Below are 21,353 nucleotides of genomic sequence, written 5' to 3'. Positions count from 1 at the left end.
GATGAATTAATGGATGGGTGGGTGAATGGATATATGGATGGGTGGATAGATGGGCAGATGGATGAAGACATGGGTGGGTAATAGACAGATGGATGAACAAATGGATGGGTGGGTGAATGGAAAAATGAATAATTAGATAGGTGGATGAATGGGTGGATAGATGAAGTTTGATGGACAGATGGATGAAAGGAAGAATGTGGAAGAATGAGTGGTGGGTGGATGATGGGTGGATGATGGGCAGCTGGATTGGTGGACGGACAGATCTTTCCCACGGGCTTGCCTACTGTAAGACACCACCAAGCACGTTGGGCCGGGGGGCCGGGGCGAGGGCCTGAGGTACGACGGCGAGAGGAGCTGCGAGAACACAGGAAGCTAATTTGAAAACATCTAGAAAGCACCCGGGCAGTGTCTCCCAACGCTTTTGGGGTCAGCGACTCCTTGGAGCACGCACATAAAGCGCAGCCGCGCCGTGGAAATGCATGTCGGACAGTTCTGTGTGAGCGCGCAGGGCTAATGAAGTCGTTCCTGGAGTTTGCAGCACTTCCAGGCCTGCGTGGTAATTGCCAATTTGCTTATCTGTCTCCTGTCGAACGTCCTATCTGTGCTGGCGGCTAAATAGCTCCGGTGCTGAGCAGTGAGCTCCGCTCGCAACCGCTTCCAGGATGGATGGCTACCCCGGGCCCCATGTTCATCCTCAACTCGTCCTTGTGTTTGGAGGGGCAGCTGGGAGGGCTGGGCTCCGTCCGTGCCCCCACCTGCTGGGGACAGTGCCCGGGAGCAGTTGGGAGGGGAACACGCCGGTCGATCTTTTCACTCATGATCAAGTGTGGTTTAAAAATGTTTACACACTGATTAAGGGTACAAACCAATTTCAGTCGCAGTCCCGGACTTGTCATTAGCAGGTAAACACTGTCCTGGGCCTGGGCGGGCATCAGCACCACAGCCGGGCAGGAGTGATATCAGTAATCACTTCTTTAATGAATGTTGTAATTCACAGACCATTGACTCTCCTCATTTATTACCTTTCCGGGCTCCGGGGGGAGGGCGCCGAGCGCTCCGGAATATTTTAGTAATGAGGAGCTCGCGGAGGGATCGGCGCTGCGGGGCGGGGGGGGCCGTGTCTCCCGCGTTCCTGAAGGGGCCATAAACGTCTCGGGAAGCCTCCGGATGCATTAATCATCCCCTAAGTGGCTGAGGTGGAAGCCACGCTTCACACAGGAGCTGGCTCGTCGACACAAAGCCCAAAGCTTGCAGGAATCTTTCCGGTCCCTTGGCCTGGTGTCTGGAAATCCTTTTCCCTGTCCGTCGTGGGCGGGCTGCCCACTGGGCACTGCCCTCCGCCTCTCCTGGCTCTGACAGTGGAGCGATGGTGGCTGAACACATGGCGGCCCCGGAACCAGCCACGGAACCGGCCACAGATGCCCGCGTGTACGACCTGGAGGGCCACGTCGGGCCATGTGGGTTCTGGTTGAGCAGCGCGTGGTCAGCTGATGCCGTCTGCTCTCACTCAGGCTTTGGCTACTTCCTGAGGATGTCATCTGCCTCCTGGGGGAGAGGCTGGGGACACATTCCACGGGGGAGCAAAGGCACCTGCTGGTCAGCCATGGACGTCACGGTGACTTTGTCACCCAGGCAGGTTCTCAGACCTGAGTGGGCATCAGAGGGTTGTCCCAGCCTGCTGGGCCCCCGGGTCTCTGAGGGAGCAGGCCTGGGTGGGGCCCTCAGCTGCGTGTCTAACCAAGGCCCCTGGGGGCCACCATTGGAGGCTCACTTCTTGAAATAATGCCGTTGCCCCCTTCAGCTCTGTGCTGTTTCCATGGCAACCCAGACATCCCATCTCACTCAGCTCCGGCTGCTGTGATGCAAACGCAGACGGGGGGCTGGGGGCTCACAGCAAACACTGATTTCTAGAGGCTGAGCGTCCAGGGTCCAGCAGACCAGCTACTCCGGAGGACCTGTGTCCTGGTTCCCAGACAACACCTCTCTGCGCCCTCACGCCGTGAAGGGGCGGGAGCCCTCGGGCCCCCCTACGAGGGCACTCAGCCCGTCATGAGGGCCCCACCCGCATGGCCTCATCACCTCCCAGAACCCACTTCCTACCATCCCCTCGGGCATCAGGATCTCACATGGGAATGTCGGGGTCACAGACATCGGGCTACAACGTATCCCTGTCCTCACTGCCATTTTTAGTTACCAGCCTGAACCCCGAAAGCATTTGAGGTTTCTACCCTGGTGTCTCGCTGGTGTCAGGGACCAGACTGGAGGGCTGGGGCCCAGCTGGGGGGATAGAGGCTGCGGAGGGACTGGGAGCCAGCCCTGAGGCGTGCACCCCTGGGCTGGCCCCGTGTCTGCTTTCTCGCGGTTTCTGAACCTCGCCACCATCACAGCCGGGTGCCAGACTGACTGATGGATTCTGCCACCATTCCCTAACGTCTGTGTTTGCATGATGTCCCCAGAGGACAGTATGCAAAGCGTAAGCCCCGCCTTCCGGGGGGCCGGCGGGCTCCAGGGGTTGCTGTGGGGCGCCCTGCCCCCCGAGACTGCTGGGCAGGTTGTTTCTGCAGGATAACAGCTGGCAAACAGCACCGGGTCCTCCGTGGAGAATTAAGTGGCCAGAACCATCTCAACATCCCCAGGGCAGAGTGTTGCCAGGGCAACCACAGCCTGTGTGTCCTGGAGCGAAGGTGCCCAGGTATCAGTGCCCACACACTCCCCACCTCGGGGCTCGCTCTGGGCTCCTGCGCCCACTTGCCCACGGCACCCACGTGAGAACCCCCGCACACACAGGGGACTTCCCTGGGGGACAACAGAAGACTGCATGTGGGTCACCCAGGGCCGCGTGGACGGTCCCGTGGATGCGCTCCCCGAACGCTCACCACGACTAGGAGGGATGTTTTCAGCGCGTCCGCATCTCCGACGAGGCCTGGAAGGCACCGAGGTGTGGAAGTGCCCATGATCACACAGCGGCAGGCGTGAGTCGGGGTTTAAACACGGACCGTGGGCTCCAGAGTCCTGCTCTCAGCCACGGTGCCCCCGCTCCACGCGGCTGGAGGTACTTTCAGTTCCTCCCCCGGCTCTTCCACGGTGGGTGCACCTGGCCACGTGGCCAGCTTTGGCCAGAGAATGTGGACGGAGTGACAGCGGCCAGTCCCAGCACGGTTGGAGGTGTCCTGTATTCCTGCCAGCCGTGTGCCCTCTGCCACGGGAGGGTTACGTCCTAAAGTCCCCTCTCAGCCCCGCCGGCAGCGAGGGGCCGAACCCAGCCGAGCCCGCAGACCTCCAGCCACCTGCCCAGAGGGGCAGAGGGTCCCCTGGATGCTGCTGGGACGTCTCTGTTCTCAGGACGGGGGGCTGTGCAGAGGTGGGCTCTCGGTCTAAAACACACACCCGACTGGGAAGACAGAGCCCCGAGAGCAAATACCGCACGGACACCTTGTACACTGCCTGTTGAAGTGGCAACATGTTAACACAACAGGCTCAACCAGACACATCCTCACAATCCACCCAACGTCTGTGCTTTCCGGGAGGTGACTGCTGGAGAAATGCAAGGCCCACCTGTGTTCCTGCTGGACGGCGTGGTTCAGACCTTCCACGGGAACCTCGGGCTTTGTGTGCCACGGTTTGGGCTCGGGGCCGCCACCAGCCCACACGTCACTTGGGGGTGAATTAGGAAAAAGCGTCCCTTCCTGGAGACCGGACCTCCAACAGTCAGGAGGGTGGGAGTAACCCGCTCTTGGGACACTTCGCTGCCACCTGCTGGAAGGCTGTCCTCATGATCAGACCATGAGGATGTCACCCTGTGAAGGGGGCACCAGGGCAGGGGACGGGCCATGCTGTGCTGGAGGCGGGGTTTGCAGGGACGGACTTCTCACCGCGTCGCTGCCCCGACAGTGTGTAAGGTCCTCTTCTACCCACATGTGGCGTTTGTCGCAGCGGGGGGAAGTCTCTGGGGTGTCGGCCAGACGCCCACACAGGGAGAAAGGACATGACCGGGAGGATTTCTCGTGCCTCTCTGTTGTTTTCTGGGTGTGTTTCCGGGATGAGCAAGAACAGAAAGACCAGATGCTTCGTGTCCGGCTCGGGAAAGCCCTGCGCTGTCTTCCTCCTTGACCCACACGGTGGGGACAGAGAGCGAGAACCGGGACACGAACACTGCAGCGCAGGGGTCCCGCCGGGAAAGCCCCTCGTTGAGGGGACACGGGACTAGTTCAGACGCGTGGTTTCTGTTGCATCCGCCAACCTGCCCTGCTGCGGCCACAGACAGTGTGGAAACAGACCGCAGTCCCCGTGTTCCAAGAGGACTGTCCCCCCAACAGGCAGGGTCGCCTTGGCCTTGTAGAGCAATGGTTTCAGCAGCTGCCCTGTGGGCCCAACCCAGGCTGCAGGCCTATTGTTTGAAAATATATTTTTAACTGATTTTTTAGAGTTAGACTGCAGACCTATTTCAATTTTTTGCCCATTTACAAACATGGAGCATCGGTTGCCAACGCCGAAAACGACGTGACGTTTGCCCCGATCTTCCGTTTGTCTCGCAGAGACCGCGGCACGGAGCGTCCAGACGGACGCGGCTCACTTACCAGGTCACTCACGCGAGTCACCTGCTGGGCCGCGGCAGACGTCTGGGGTGGGACCCGGGGTCCCACACACCCCCTGACGCAAACTCGGCCAGCATGGTGCCAACGGAGAGAGGGACATGGAGGGTTTCAGGAGCGTGGTGCACGTACGCCCGGCCGTTCGACGCCCTGTGTCACCGGACTGCCCTTCCTCATGAACGGGTGCCCAGGGCGCGTCCCCATCAGACCAGTGCGGACGCCGGAAGAACCGCTTACCTTGATGACGTCCTCGTCCGCGGACTTGCACTCCACGGACTCCGAGATGTCGGCCACGGCGCTGTTCTCCTCCACAGACACTACCCTGACGGGCAAGGCGACGGCCTTCCCCGTGAGGACGGCGGTGTTCAGGAGCTCGGTGTCCTGTCGGGAGAACCAGACACACCGGGGTCAAGGGTGCCCTTCTGTTGACTCCATGGGACCCCTTCCCAAGGCTGTAGCCACAGCACCTCCCTTAGGGACACTTTCTTTTTTTTTTAATCCTCACCCGAGGACATTTTTCCATTTTTTGTTCAGATAGAGTGGGAGGGAGAGAGAGGAAGAGAGAGAGAGAAACATCGATGTGAAGGGACACATCGAGTGGTCGCCACCCGCACGACCAACCAGGGCCGGGGACAAACTGCAACCGAGGTACATGCCCTTAGCGGGAACTGAACCTGGGTCTCTCTGTACCACAAGCCGACGCTCCAACCGCTGAGCCAAACCGGCCAGGGCAAAGAAATATTTTTTATTGATTGATTTTAGAGAGAGAGGAAGGGAGAGGGGGAGAGAGAGAGAAACATGGATGAGAGAGACCATTGACTGGTCGCCTCCTGCACGGCCCCCACTGGGGATCAGACCCACAACCTGGGCATGTACCCTGACCGGGAATCAAACCGACGACCTCTTGGTGCAGGGTCGACGCTCAACCACTGAGCCACACTGGCCGGACCGAGTGGTGACTTTTATTTATCCCCAGATGCCCACGGTCCCTGCACCTTGGCAACGAACACCGCACCACCGGGGCTCCTGACTTTTACGCAGACTTTGAAGCAAAGCAAACTGCTTCCCCAGCTGCCTGTCTGCCCGCCGCAGGGCAGCTGTGGGGACCTGGGTGCTCCTGTCCCTGGGCAGCTCGGGCCAACGGGCTGGCAGGCTCCCTCCTGCGGGCCGTGACCTGCAGAGTGGTGAGGGGGACGCCGTCTCTTCGGAGGCCGTGGGCACCGCCGCCCACCTGCACTTGGGAACCTCCCTCGTTCTGGCCAGAGGAAGACGAGACGGCTCGTGGCTTTGGGACACGGATGGGCGCCCTTCACCTTTGGGCGGACACTCTCCCAGGCCCTCTCGGGAAGCACGCTCGACTCTGAAGTAGGAGACCCGAGGGGAGAGGTTGACCGTCCCAGAAACGACCTCTGGCATCCACAGGGGCTCAGCAGAAAGCGTCACCAGTCACCAGGGGAGTCCCAGCCCCGCTCTGAAGCTGCGCCCCTCGGCCGGCAGCAGGGGACCCTCCGCTGTGTCGCCTCCCGGGACGTGGGAGTCCCGGAGCGGGGCTACCGTCCGGGCGGCGCGCTCGGCGGCTGTTACAGATGCTAAGAATACCGTGGACGTCCGCCGAGTCCGGGCCACTCTCGGGCTCATTACAGCGGTGTGCTCAGAGTTCGGTCTCCCTGGCTCTCTCGGAACGGCCTCAGCTAATGGCTTCATTAAAGCCCCCAATTCCCTTGTGGACGAACGGTGATTAGCTTTCAAGTGGAGTTTGCAGTCTCTCCCCCTTTCTGTGTCTCCCCCTCTCCCCCTCCTCTACCTGCCCGTCTCCCAGCCCTGACCCGAATTACTGCGGAGATTAAGGATGACTGGACGATGGCTGTTTTCACTGAATGATGCCCATTTCGGGCGTCGAGAACCGGGTGAAGAGCGTTGGCCTCCAGGACAAACGGCCGAGGCTTCTGGGACGGTCCCCGCATTGACAAACCACTTTCCCAACTCGTCGTTCTGGTGACTGTGTGTCACCCGTGGGTACCGGGACCCCAGCTTCCACCCTGAGCTGTGCCATCCGCTTCTGTGGAACCCCGGTCCCACCCCATCTTCCGGAGTCTTCGTCACAAGCGAGGGGTCGGCCACGCCACCCTTCCAGCTGTCCCAACCCGGACGCCCACGAAGATCCCGGCCGTCCAGGGCATTGTCACCACGCACCCAGCACGCTCTGTGACTGGGCTACCAAGGGGTGACCCAGGGTGACAAGGCCCCGCTCACAGGGATGGACAGACAGCAGGTGGGCGTGACCAAGCAGGCGACCCCAGTGCTGTGCCAGCTGAGCTGTAGGCTGCTCAGCAGCAGAGTGACAAGCCCCTGCCCGCCGCGGGGGCAGCTCGGCCCGAGGGCACTGGGCCGGGCGTCCCTGGGCACTGGAACACGCCCCTGGAGGCCGGCTCCGAGCCCGCGGCCCACGCCCAGTTCTGCCCACCACCGGGAGCTCCTGGGGGACCACTGGGCTCCCCTGCTGCCTCCCCTCCCCCTCCCCCCGGAGCAGGAAGGGCTGCTGTGCTCAAAGGACCCGGTAAGGGGGGCCCTGCATCGCTGTCACCAGCTTGAACAAAGCCCAGGGCTGCGGGGAAAACACGCCTTATTACTCGATTCACCCTCATAAATGTAAATTGGTTTCGCCATTTTCCGTGTTTTTACAAATCGTACTTTGAATTCTTTACCGAATAAAGAACACAGAGTTACCTCTGGAGCGTTAAATAGACTGAAGGGTCTGACATGACTACAAAGATGTTAGACAAGCCCGGCCGGTGTGGCTCCGTGGCTGAGCATCGACCCTGCACCAGGAGGTCGCCGGTTCGATTCCCAGTCAGGGCACATGCTCAGCTCGTGGGCCCAATCACCAGTGGGGGGCGTACAGGAGGTGGCCAATTGATGTTCTCTCTCATCAATGTTTCCGTCTCCCTCTCCCTCTCCCTTCCTCTCTCTCTCAAATCAATAAAGGAAAAAAGAAAACAGATGTTAGACAAGCCCCAGCACCAAGGGAACACAGCACATGTCCCAGGAGCGGGTGTGAAACTGCTCCAGAGGGTGCTCACGGGGAGAGGATGAGTGTGGGATGTATCTATGCCTGTGGTGGAATATTACTCAGCCATGAACAGGAATGAGGGCAGACTCCTGCTGCAGCGTGGGGGAACCCCCACTACCTAACGCTGAGTGGCAGGAGCCAAACCTGGCAGGCTGCACAGCGTGTGTCCCCACTTAGAGGAGACATCCAGGCCAGCGCGGGGCTCCCTGTTCTTGGTTTTCTCCACAGGACCTCGGCTCTCCCCCGAGCTGGCCACGTGAGCCGGGGTCCTGTCCAGCAGTCTCCAATGTCCTTCTCCCAACCCTGAGGGGTGTTTTTCCGACTCCTGTGCTCCAGCCAACACAGGAAACAACTGGATTTTTCTTCTGGTGTAAATTTCCTTTTGCAGCAGACATTCCGGAATGTTCTCTGCCACGCTGACATCTGAAGCAACTGAGCCATGATTTTGGGGGACGGGGGGAAGGAATACCCTGCTAAAAGACTAAACTTCTCAGCCTCCCTTGCAGCTATGTGTGACCCTGTGACTAAGATCTAGAACAACGGCTCTCAGAGTGGGGCCCAGACCAGACGCGTCAGCATGTCTCCTTGGAAATGCACATTCCTGGGCCCCACCCCAGACCTGCTGAGTTAGCAAGGATGGAGAGGGGGCCCATTAAACTTTGTTTTAAAATCTCTCCAGGATCCTGATGTTGAAAGTTTGACAACTATGCCTCCCGTCCAAATATAAGCAGAAATATTATGCAGCCCTTTGGAAAATCTGCTCAATGGGAGCTGGACTTAGCCAGTGGGGGTGTTCTCTTTGTCCTTCTGCTCTCTGGCTACCTGGAATACAGATGTGATGGCTGGAACCCTAGCAGCCTTCTTGGACCCCGAGGCAAACTTGGGAACGAATCCACTCACTGAGGATGAGGTGGGGAGAGGCAGGAGAAGCCCACATCTCTGATGAGTAGGGGGTGGTCATGGATGTACTTACATCTGTGAGCTAAAGGTCCTTCATGTCTCAGCTACTGCTTTGGAGGGTTCTGCCCCCCTCTGGTGAACCTAAAGCCAGCTGGTGGATCTTCCACAGAGGAGGTGGTGGGAGGGACGGAAACGGATATACCGGCGTGCAGCACGTCCAGTTCTGTAACCGCAAATGGCAACTCAGTGGCAAGGGGCCGGATGGTGGCCTGCACTCGGCAGTGGCAGCAAAGGGCTGTCGTGCCGTCGTCCCGCTGCTGGTTGGGGTGGGAGCTGGGGCAAGGCTGATGGCAGAGCTGAGCGGAGGACAATTCAGCCTGATGGCAGCGGGCAGTGACCCCGGCCGTGCTCCGTTTTCCCAGTTCCCGGCCACCCAGTCACCGGGACACACGGACGCCCAGCAGCCCGTTGGTATGCTGGTCAGCGAGAGTGCCCGAAAGGAAGGTTCTGGATTCGGGGTGGACGAGCCTGGGACCAGCAAGCTGACTCCGTGGGGTCCTGGCCCGCTGTCTCCCTGATCCTGGGATGAAGAATGCACTCCGGACACAGGCGCTGCAGGCGGCCCCTCGAAGTCCACCCAGGACGTCACTGCCCCTCGGACCAGGCGGTCACTACCGCGTCGTCTCCTCAGGGAGAGGGGGGCCTCGTCACCAGCCAGCAGCGGGGACCCCGCGCCCGTCTATCTGACCACACTGCTTCCTCCTTGGCTGTTTCTTAAGGAAACGATCCCCGAGGGTTCCCCGTGGTTTCCTCGGGAGAACGGACTAGAACGTGCTCGGACGATGCTGGGAAGAACTGCGCAGCCGACGGGAAAGGGAAGCGACATCCCCCTCGCTCCCTGGTTGCAAGCGCTGTGGGTTCTAGGACGGGGAGGACCAGGCCGTGGAGAGGCCGATGTCCCTCAGGGCCGTCTCCCGTCCTGACATTGCAGGGGGCCCGAGATGAGACCTCCCTCCACCCGTGGCCTGGCAGGTGTGTCCGTCCACGTCCCTCAGCTCCTTTCTCCCCTGCCATCTCTGGAACTTCCCGGAAACCCGGGCGCAATGACTAGCGGACCAGGTAGGTCGAGAAGCAGCAAGTGTTCGCCCTGGAGCGGAGGGCTCGTCAGGGGCACTTGGCGCCCACTGGCCGCCCCGACGTCCCAGCCGCCGACCCTAACTGATCCCTGCGGCTCAGCGTACTGGGCAGAGTCTACAGGCCTCAGGCAGTGACCGTTCACACGTGTGATCACCATAAGCATCATGATAAGAACAGATGCTTTTGCCTACTCGTTCTCCAGGGTGGCGTCTATAAAGCACCATCAACCTGGGGTGGCGGTTAATGCAACAGAAATTTATTCTCAGTTCTGGGAGCCAGAAGCCTGAAATCAAGGCGTCCGCGGGGCCCCGCTCCCTCAGACACCTGCAGGGAAAACCCTTCCTCGCCTCTGCTGGTTTCGGGGGCAGCTGGCCACCCTCGGGGTCCCCCGACTTGTGGAGACATGACTTCACATCTGCCTGGGTCACGGCAGGGCCTTTTCTTCTCGGTGAGTCTGTGGCGTCCCTCTTCTCGTAGGACACCAGCGCGCTGGGTGGGCCCGCCACGACCTCATCTCGCGTGGATCTCATCTGCAAAGACCGTTTCCGAACCAGGCCCCACACGCAGGTACTGGGGGGCAGAGTCAGCCGATCTCTGGGGGGCAGAATGGAATCCACGAGGCGGGCTCTTCTTTGCGGAGACGTCCCGTGGGCGACCGCCACACTGGCTCTCCAACGCTGGCAGAGGAGAAAGGGCTGATGTTGCAGGGGAAACTGAGGCCCCGAGGACTTGTACTTGAACCCTCCGGTCTCCTGACAGCCCAGCCCTCTGACGTGAGCGCCTTTCTTGACCTAAAACAGCCCCTCCGAGCTGACACCGACCTGACAGTCAGCACTGTCATGAGGAGGGACAGCACCAACCTCGCCCTCGGCACCTCCCAGCCACCAGGATCCTGAGTCGCTCCAAGTTCTGCACGCGGTTCCGGGCGTCTGTGGTTCCGGGCGTCTCTGCGGTTCCGGGCGTCTGTGGTTCCGGGCGTCTCTGCGGTTCCGGGCGTCTATGTGGTTCTGGGCGTCTCTGCGGTTCTGGGTGTCTCTGCGGTTCCGGGCGTCTGTGGTTCCGGGTGTCTGTGGTTCCGGACGTCTCTGCGGTTCTGGGTGTCTCTGCGGTTCCGGGCGTCTATGTGGTTCTGGGCGTCTCTGCGGTTCTGGGTGTCTCTGCGGTTCCGGGCGTCTGTGGTTCCGGGTGTCTGTGGTTCCGGGCGTCTGCGGTTCTGGGTGTCTCTGCGGTTCCGGGCGTCTGTGGTTCCGGGCATCTATGTGGTTCTGGGCGTCTCTGCGGTTCTGGGTGTCTGTGGTTCCAGGCGTCTGCGGTTCCGGGCGTCTGCGGTTCTGGGTGTCTCTGCGGTTTCGGGCGTCTGTGGTTCCGGGCATCTATGTGGTTCTGGGCGTCTCTGCGGTTCTGGGTGTCTGTGGTTCCAGGCGTCTGCGGTTCCGGGCGTCTGCGGTTCTGGGTGTCTCTGCGGTTCCGGGCGTCTGTGGTTCCGGGCATCTATGTGGTTCTGGGCGTCTCTGCGGTTCTGGGTGTCTGTGGTTCCAGGCGTCTGCGGTTCCGGGCGTCTGCGGTTCTGGGTGTCTCTGCGGTTCCGGGTGTCTGTGGTTCTGGGCGTCTGCGGTTCCGGGCGTCTGCGGTTCCGGGCGTCTCTCTGTGCACCGACTTACTTCCCCTTCCCAGCAGCCCGACGGGGCAGGCACGTCAGTCCTCCCACTTCACCGGGTAGGAGAAGGAGTCACAGAAAGTTTAAGAACCGCCGGAATTTACAGCTGCTAAGTGTGGAGGGGGAGGGGAGCGGTGACGGGCCCCCAGCTGAGTCACTTCTGACCTGACAGCCACCTCCCTACACACACTGTGAGTTGACTTTGGAAAAGCAAATGCGTATATTGAGCGTCTCAGGGGAGCGTCGTAAAAAGTAGGGCTGTGAGCCAGAGGCTGCGTGTCATAGCCGGGCGACCACCGTCCACCTCTGGTTTCAAAACGTCTTCGTCATCCCCAAAGAAACCCACATCCGTCAGCAGGCTCTGATGTCCGTGCCCCCCAGCCCCAGGCACCCACTCTACTTTCCGTCTCCGTGGATTTGCGAACTCGGGACATTTCGTACCGATGGAACCCTGCAACACCGTGGAATACAAATACCGTAATCTCCTAAAACTGCGCAGCCCAACACTGTGCTGTCCTGACACGTGGCCTCTGTGCTGCCTTCCCTCACGCGGCATCACGTTCTCGAGGTTCATCCACGTTGTAGCAGGTGCCAGTGTTCCATTCCTGTTCGTGGCTGAGTAATATTCCGCTGCATGGACGGACCACATTTTGTGTATCTGTTCATCCACGGATAGACATTTGGGTTGTTTTTTTTGGCTGCTGCTAGGAACACTGAAATACAAGCTTTTTATGTCGATGGAAGTTTTGATTTTTCTGGTGTGTATACCCAGGAGTGGGGATTGCTCCAGGTAATTACATAGACTCTTCCCTAAGATGAGATGATCTTTCTTGGGCTCATTTGTACTGAAAAAGTTCTCATAACCTTGAGGATTTATGAATCCCCTTTCCTTCCAAGTGACCCAGCTGCTTTTCCTAATATTATGCAATCCTACAACTACACAGTCCTGATACTACGCAGTCCTGATACTACGCAGTCCTGACACTACGCAGTCCAAATACTACGCAGTCCTGACACTATGCAGTCCTGACACTATGTAGTCCTGATACTACGCAGTCCTGACACTACACAGTCCTGATACTACGCAGTCCGAACACTACACAGTCCTGATACTACGCAGTCCGGACACTACACAGTCCTGATACTACGCAGTCCGGACACTACACAGTCCTGACACTATGCAGTCCTGACACTACGCAGTCCGAACACTACACAGTCCTGATACTTCACAGTCCTGACACTACGCAGTCCTGATACTACGCAGTCCGAACACTACACAGTCCTGATACTACGCAGTCCGGACACTACGCAGTCCTGAGACTGTGAGACCCAAACAGTGTGCCATCCTCGGACTCCCCTGGCCTGTGGGGTGGAAAGTGGTTTCACGATTCCTTCACGGAGCAGCAGAGGCAGCAAGATAGGCTCTGCCCCAGGTCAGGGGCCGGGCAGAACGGGTGCCGACCACCAGCCAGGCGTCCTGTCCCAGGGCCCCTGTCCCTCTCCACGCACAGGCTGTGACCACGCCTCTTTCTTCCCTGAATGCTGCCTCTTGTGACTCTCAGGACGCCGTGTTCCGAGCCCGAACACTCCTAGACGGCGTCTGGTCCATTACGCCTCGTCTGTGGGCCACCTCCCCAGCTGCATGGTAATGAGCGGCCCTGGCGGCTGACCCTTCGCGGGGACAGGAGGGCTTTGTCGGAACTTGTGTCTCTTGCGGCGTTTAAAGCACGGATCAATGGGGTGCTGTCAGGCCAACTTGTCTCGCGGCCCATTTCGGGGGAACAAGAAAGGGTCCTTGTAGTGATGTGTGCGGCTCTGCTCCTAGCACGGACCCCACCCCACAGCCAACAACAGAGCCTTTGACGTGCGGAGCAGGTGGGGGCTGGCTTCCAGCATTATCTAACCTGTGGCTGATCCTCCTTCAGAGTGTCCTGTGCACACAGCAGACAGTGTGAGCCCCTCACAACCTGAACGGGGTCCTGTCCCTGCTCTGCCCGAACTCCCTCCCGGTTCCATCACACTCGGAGAAAAAGCCGCAGTCTGCAGGGTCTGGATGCGGGGCCTCCCTGGTTTCCTCTCCCTCCTCCACCGCCTCCGGTGCTTTGCAGCACCTGACCTCTGGGCTGGGCTGGACCATGACGGAGTCTTTGCATATTCTGTTCCTTCTGCCTGGAATGCTTTTCCCTCCATCCTCCCCTCCTCGGGCTCAGTTCCCACGTCGCCCCCCACACCCCTCACTCCCCATCCCTGCTCCCGGCTGGGCTCTCCGGAGCCCCGATCTCCCGTGAGACACTAGAGACTGCATTCCAGCTTTGGGGTGACATCTGTCTCCCTCCGAGGTGGAAGTGCATGAGATGACAACGTGTCTGTCTTGTTTAAACGCCTGTCCCCCAGGTCTGGAACAGCGCCTGCTCGTGGGAGGTGCTCACCAACACGGGGGCAGGTGAAAGAGAGGGTAACGGTCCCACGTCTTTCTAGGTGGAGGTTCTGAAAGCTCGCAGGGCAGGGAATTCGAGGGCTTTGTGAAGGCGGCCTTGAATTAGGTGGAAGAGGAGGAGTCTTGGTCTGCTTCCCTGGGAGATGCTGACAGGATCCCAGAGGATCCTTGCCCAACAGCACCCACCTTAAAACTAGAGCCGAGGCTTTGGGTCTGGCAGAGAGACAACTGCTCGTGCACAGAGACCACAGCTCAGGAGTGATGGAGGCCAAGGGCAACCTGTGTGGCTCAGGACCTCAGACCCGAATTGTCCTCAGCACTGCAGCATTGGCTTGGGCCTCAGGACAGCCAGGAGCTGTTACAAAATTGTGCATCGGGTAGAAACCCCAAGAAGGGCTGCCATTAACTTGTTTTTTACAGGCCTGATGGAGTGGGAGGTAGGGCAGAAATCTGGGTGCAGGAGTGATGGTTTGCTTCTGCACACCCGGGCTGAGAGGTGGCGATTTCACAGGTGCAGCCAGCCTGCTTTCTGATTGGTCCATGGTCTGCCTCTGGTCTGTGCTGATTGGTTGGAGCCCGTGCCACTCCAACAGTAAAGTGTTTGACCGGCAGGCCTGTGTGCACTGCCTGCCAATGGAGGAAGGTCCGAAATGAGGTTCTGGCTTTCCCGGCCCGAGCGTGAGGGTGGCCGTGACGACACCCTGATCCCTGTGGGAAGTGGTCCAACAATAACCTTTTTTTTTTACTCTTTTAAAATGAAATATATTGGGTGACATTGGTTAATACGATGACATAGGTTCAAGCGTAGCAGTGACTTTGCATGTGACTCTTACCTGGGTGGTCAGGGGGGTGCCCGGGGCGGAACACAGAGGTAGCTGGTCTTGCTGAGGTGCCCGCCGGGTCCAGGCTCGGGTTTCTGAGCGGGCAGACTCCGCTCAGGCGTCACTCCCGTGGGGCCAAACCCGAGCCACGTCCCTCCCGCCGCGCTGTGACCGAGGGACAGCGCCCCGTCCACTGAGCGGATCCATCCCGGGAGCGGCCGCCTGTCTGCCCCGAGCTGAGCAGAGCCGGGCTCCCCGAGGACACGCGTTCACGCCTCCGCGGCCGCGGAACAGGCCAGTGATTCCGGCTCCGCCACGGCGGGGAAACTCAACTCATTTACTTCCAATTCGCCCACAGTGCCAACGGGGGTACAGGAGCCGGCCCCCCACCCGTCAATTTACTCCTAATAGAAGATGGAGATGCTATTCCAAAACGCTCATTTACAACACGAAAGCAATTCAATCTAAGGAGGCTGCGCCTCCCCAAGGGGCGGCGCTGTGGCCGAGTTATTGTTCGGGGTGGTCCCCTGGGAGGGAGCACGCATTACCTGGCGGCAGGTTCGCAGAGCAAGGTCACATTTCTTTGCGACCTTGTTTGGAGTGGAGACAGCTGAGAAACGGGGTGTGGCAGACGTAGGTTGAGTGGTGAGTATGGGAAAGGGCTTATTCTTGCGCTGTTATTTGTTAAGGACTGGATTGTTTTCCACAGGAACGGCTGTGAACCCCCCTTTGCCCACCCTGTGTACCTCATCCCTCCGCAGCCGCGGGGCGCTTCTGTTCGCGTGACCTGGGCATCGTCCACGCTGTCCCAACACTGTCTCTGGGAATCAAGGGTGCTTCAAAGACCAGTCCGGAGGGCAGAGCGGCTCCAGCCACCTTACGAAGGGACGGCGGTGGCCTGCGGTCCCGGTCTTGTTTCTGTTCCTTGTGGTCCTCTCTGTCACCAGTGGCGCCCACGATACTCAGTGTGGACACATCTCAGTTGCGCCCCCTCTCCTTCCCGAGACCCGGGGAAGAACACGCGTCCCGGGCTCTTTGTCGCCAATGAAACACGAGTGTGGACGATGCCTGTCCCTCCCGGTCAGAGCCCGTGGGCCGGCTGCCCGCCGTCCCTCTCCCTGGTGGGGCCAACCGGCACGGGGCTTGGCGCAGAGTGATAAATGCCCCTCGGCTATCTGGATCCCCAGGCTGGCGTGTGTGTGCAGAAGCCAGGTGCGGCGTCCACCTGGACACAGGACCCTCCGGTAAACACGCTTGCAGCCAGGCACCATGACTGGGCTAGGCGGGCGACCCTGCCAGGGGCACTGGGTTTCCAGAGGAGCCACAAGGAGACAGACACGGACTCAGGGGCCGAGGTGGCAACGTGAGCGGGGAGAGCTTTCTGGGTGCCCCGGGATCCTACAGGGAGCGTCCCTCAGGTGGGGGTGGGGTGAGCACAGGAATGAACTCTGGGGATTTCCCAGGGGGACCTCGGGCGCCTCAGATGGTCAGGCTGGGAGCAGGGCAGGCACCACAATCAGATCTGGGCAGTGCAGGCCCCTGGCACCTGGCCAGGGAGATGTAATGAAGGCAGGCCAGAAAGTGCCACATCCCGGTGCCCAGTGAATCCCTCTCTAGTGGTGGGCTCCGAGGACGCATGCTCCCCTTCAACGCTGCCAGCCCCAGTGGGCCCCCAGCCCCCTAGCATCCTGCTTGGCAAAAAGTATAGACTGGAAATAGAACATCTAGCAGGTCAGGGTGGTGAAGTGCCCCTAGTGGCAGAGATGGGCAGTGCACCCCGGCACCGCCAGCCAGCCGCACCCCACGGAGCAGAGCGGACTGAACGCCCCAACACTGCTGGCGGCTCCAGGGTGCTTTCTGTTGCTTCAGTATGTTTGACTGATTTTATTGTTTTCTCTATTGATTTTTTTAGAGAGAGAGGAAGGGAGAGAGAGAGAAACATCGATGAGAGAGAACATCGATGGGCCGCCTCCCGCACGCCCCCTGCTGGGGATCGGGCCCACAACCTGGGCATGTGCCCTGACCCGGAATCGAACCGGCGACCTCTTGGTGCAGGGTGGACGCTCAACCTGAGCCACATCGGCTGGGCTTTAATCTGTTTTCATTGATTTTTTTTTTTTAGAGAGAGAGAAACATCGACGTGAAAGGGACACACCGAGTGGCTGCCACCTGCACGACCCCAACCGGGGCCGGCGACAAACTACAACTGAGGTACGTGCCCTTAGCGGGAACCGAACCCGGGTCTCTCTGGTCTGCGGGCCGACGCTCTAACCGCCGAGCCACACCGGCCAGGGCTGTGCCACCTGCTTTCACTCGCCTTCCCCAGGGACTGGCGATGCCGCCTGTTCCAACTCTCCTAACAGTTCAGATGTGAACAAGTGACTGAGGTGAGTCCTGGCTCAGAGTCAGCGGTGGAGGCTCGGCTCCAACATCAGGTTTCATCTTGACGGGAAGAGAATTTGAAAAGAAGCAAATAATAGGAGGGGGAGGGGGCTCATCACCGAGACAGACCCAGAGAGAACACTCGGGAGACGCGACAGGGCCACCGCGAGCCGCCCGGCACGGAGCTCCTGGCGGTGGACGCTGCCGACCCTTCCGATGAATTACCCGCATACACGCAGCGCGAAGGGCTTTGCACTGAGCCAGGTCCGTTCCGTGTAAAATGGGGATTAGAAAAAAAATCTGCTTCTTGTCTGTACCAGTGAAGACAGTGTTTGAATAATGAGATTTTAGGGGGACAAATGCCAGCCCGGGATGCTGGCGGCTGCGTGCCCGGCGGCCGCTGGCTGGGCAGAACCTCTCCCCCGGGGGAGCGGGGTTCATCGGCCTTCGGTGAACAAGTATCTGCTGAGGAGTCAGGAGAACGCACCAGAAGGTGAGGCCCACAACAAAAGGTGACCCCAGACTGCACAGAGGCCAGGCTGCCCCGCCCCGCTGACCCCTCCGAGGAAGGCAGACCTTTTGCAAACGAGCAGAATGTTTTCCCAGCCTCCTCGGCCCCCGTCCGCTCTGCAGATTTAACCCGCAGACGCCGAAGCAGCGATCCGGTCGCAAACCCCTGCTCTGCGCCGGCTGCCTGGTATGTTGGGCAGAGATGAGTCGGGGGGGGGGAGGGAGACGCCCGCTTCTTTCTCTTCAGCGATCAAGGGAATGAGGACGAGCTCGTCACGCGTGCCGCCACCCCCGAGCCCCGGCTCTCGCATCTGTGAACGTGGGAGCGTGACTCCTGCCCTGTGGAGCTTCGAAGCAGCTTTAGGGGGGAGACGGGGTGCAGACAGCCGAGTGCAGGGAAGCCCCCCGAGACGTGCCTTCCCGCTGTTGCGGGGTGTGGGGAGGACAGTCCACACAAGGAGGCTGGGGGCCTCCAGGAATTGGAAGCAGAATGACCAGGTGACCCAGCAATCCCGACTCTGACTGTTCACCCTGAAGAACTGACGTCCGGGTTTCCAGGAACGCGCCGCACCCCCGTGTTCGTGTCAGCATGACCCACCGTGGCCGAGACATGGAAACCACCCAACTGTCCAGCAACGGCTGAACGGGGCCCGGCCGGTGTGGCTCAGTGGATGGAGTGTCATCCCCTGGACGGAGAGGTCCCGGTTCGATTCCCAGTCCGGACACACGCCGGGGTTGCCGGCTCGATCCCCAGTGGGGGGCGTGCAGGAGGCGGCCAATCAGTATTCTCTTTCATCGATGTTTCTCTCTCTCTCCCCCTCTCCCTTTCTCTGTCTCTAAAGTCAATAAAGAAAAAAAAATTAAAAAAACAACAGAAGGAGGCCCTGCTATCTGTAGCAGCACGGATGGACCCGATGCTGAGGCCTGGCAAGGCCGCCGGGGCAGGGGGACAGAGCCTGCAGGTCGGACTCCCCGGAGCAGAGTCCCAGACAGTGGCTGCAGGAGGCTGAGGGGGTGGTGACGCAGGGCACACGAGCCCCGGCAGCCTCGGGGTGACATGGCTTCTAGTCCGCAGGACAGTTCCAGCCCTGTTACCAGAACGGCCTCACGCTGAGTATTCTTATCCCAAAAGAAACCAAACACAGAGCCACTGGGGACACCAGACAGCTTAGGGGGTGATGGGCACCTTGGTCGTCTCGACTGGGCGGTGGTGTCACGGGTGGACGCACATGTCCAAGCTCACGGCGTGGGACACGCCCAGGGTTTCTGTGTGTCTGTCGTCCTCAATACTTCTTTAGAGATGCAGATACAGGTAGGACTAGACGTGTGGAGGTGATCACTCTGTAAGGCATATGCTGTCCAGTCACTGTGCTGTACCCCTGACCCTAACAGCATGTGGTACGTCGACCGTCACTGAGAAGGAAGAACACGTTCGAGAAGGCAGAGGAGATGGGTCACCAGCATTAGCGGGAGCAGGGGCCGGGCTGAGGACATCGAGTGGGGGGTCCGAGGGCAGTGGGGCTCTGGGCCCTCCTGGGGCCCCTGAAGGTACGACACGCTTCACTCAGGACTTCCGTCTTCGGCTGCACATGTCCCACCTGCCTGGGGATGCCCCGGGGCCGGGTTTGGGGCACGGCCGTAGCTGAGTCACACGGTGTGAAGGACACGCCCTGGTGGCCGCCACCCTGCTCAGTTCTCTTTGGACTTAGACACAGACCACACGTCACCCACGTCACCCACCGCGCTTACAAGTTTCGCTGCCACCCCGAGCGTCCGTGACTTCGCGGCGGGTGCTTTTGGTTAATGGAGAACCGTTTCAGGGGTTCGTGGGGTCCTGGGAGCAGGGGCCCCTCTCCCCTCGGCCTGTGTGGAAGGCAGAAGACATGCTTTTCAAAAAAATAAATAAATGAACATGCCGACTCTGACCTCCGTAAACTCCGTAACAAACCCCGGGCGGGGCCGAAAGGAGAAATCTCCCGTCACCGCGCCGCGCTGTTAATTCGGACGGACTCATCCGGCCGCACCCGCCTCGGCTTCTTGGAGCGTAATTCCACGAACAACCCCCTTTCGTTTTTACTTTAAAGAATTTCAAGGGCGGGGGTGGGGGGTCATGGGCTCTGGCCGGCGGGGCCTCCGACACGGGTCCGACACGGGCTTTCTTCCCGTTACAGGATGCGCGACCCAGCGCTTAGGAAATCTGTCCCTGAGGACTCTTCCTGCGAGACAGGCCAGCGTGGAAATGACACGGGGCGCGTTTGTGAGAGTTACGTCCGACGACAGCGAGTGACGGAAAACACCTGGTCCGAGGGACTGGCCGCTTGCCAATTGTGTGTGTCCCCTACCGAGGGGCGAGAAAGGGACACCGTGAGCCTCGGGCCGCTCAGGAGAGTCACTGTAACTGGCACACGCGGAATCCAAGTCCCCGACGGGGCGCACAGGCAGCCCCCACCTGCGGAGGAGGGAGCATGGGGTGCAGGCGGGAAACCCCAGCGGGGGGCTCAGGTGCCCGGCCCCGCCTCTGTCTGCAGTGTGTCCAGGAAGCGAGGAAGGAAGACCGTGCTCATGAGCGAGCCTTTTCTGATCACATCTGTTTTGTGAGGATCATCGGGCTGGGCTGTCTGGGCAGGAGGGCCGGAGGGAGCACGTGACATGTCCCCAGTCAGGCCGTCCACAGAGCCCTGCTCCCTCTGAGGTCTCGGAGGCCCCTCCGAGCCTCTCTCCTAGACTGTGAGGGGTGCTGGCACCCCCCGCGGTCCCTGGCTTGCAGACACCTCACTCCAATGTCTGCCACGGTCCCCCTGGCCGTCTTCCCTGCGTCTCCTCCGTGTCTGTCTCTCCGCCAGTCATCGGATTGAGAGCTTCACCTGTCCTTAATCACCGCTGCAAAGACCCTACTTCCTTAGGCACAGGGGTGCGGGTGGGGCAGGGAGGGGAGGTGGGATGGAGGAGGGAATTAGGACATCAGCATCTTGTTTTGGGGGGACATAATTCAAACCACCGAGGAAGACCATCTCCCTGCTCTGTCCACTCACCGCCCAGAAACGAAAGGCCACCAGAAGCCCGAATCCTACGACCCTCTCTCGCTGCATACTTTGTGTGGGGGAGGGGCTCCAGGGATCCCTCAAACCTCAGTGAAGCTCCGTGACACCCCAAGAGCTGAGGATTAGCATCGTGATTCCGCAGACGTGAGAACAAGCGGCAACCGCTCTTCGAAGGGGCCCCCGTGACGGCCACTTGGCTGCTCACCGGATTTCACGCAGGGATGCGGACCCCTTCCAGAACTGTCAAAACTTTACAGAAGGAAAAATAAAAAAATAAAACCACACCAAATTCACACCCCGTTTCGGGGTCACGGGAAATGATTGCATCCTGAACGTGCAAAGGCAAAACAGCGTCATCGGGAGATGCTTCGACATCCAGGTGCACCCGCCGCGCCCGGGAACTCAAGCTGGGGCGAAGTCAGTGGTCCCGGGAGAGGGCCTCTCGCCACCCTGCCTCGTCTAGACTCCGTGTAACAGTTAGCTCTTCACTGAGAGATAAACTCAAGTGAGGGCCGCTGAGACAGAAGCAGAAACGAGTCCCTGGTCTCACCTTGGGGGGCGTCTACCTTTTCGCTGTCCCCAGAGTGCAGGCCCCTTGAGGGCAGGACCTTGTGTCGACCGCCGACCTCTGAGGGCTGAGTGGGTCTGAGCGTCCATGGCCTCGGGGTGAGGGCGGGCCCTGCCGCCCTGTGTCCTCCACGGGGGACCAGCCCCGGCACCCACAGCCAGCAGGCAGAGCCCGCCGGCGGAGCTCTGCACCTCTCTGACGGTGGGGTTCATCTGTGACGTCACACCGCTCACCCTGG

At 60.0% G+C, this 21,353-nt stretch overlaps 1 protein-coding gene across 1 annotated transcript in view; it reads right to left on the bottom strand.

Moving 5' to 3' along the window:
* The window catches only part of TMEM132C (transmembrane protein 132C), a 94,286-nt gene that overhangs the window by 7,937 nt on the left and 64,996 nt on the right, over nucleotides 1-21,353 (bottom strand). Inside the window, exon 5 of the mRNA XM_036277305.1 lies at nucleotides 4,830-4,973. Coding sequence (XP_036133198.1) covers nucleotides 4,830-4,973 — 144 coding nt within the window. The remainder of the gene's footprint in view (nucleotides 1-4,829; nucleotides 4,974-21,353) is intronic.

This window comes from Molossus molossus, unplaced genomic scaffold, assembly GCF_014108415.1.
Source record: "Molossus molossus isolate mMolMol1 unplaced genomic scaffold, mMolMol1.p scaffold_m16_p_22, whole genome shotgun sequence".
In the NCBI taxonomy this organism is placed as follows: domain Eukaryota; kingdom Metazoa; phylum Chordata; class Mammalia; order Chiroptera; family Molossidae; genus Molossus; species Molossus molossus.
The sequence above is the reverse complement of the archived record's forward strand: the minus strand, read 5'-3'. Positions and strand labels throughout refer to the sequence as shown.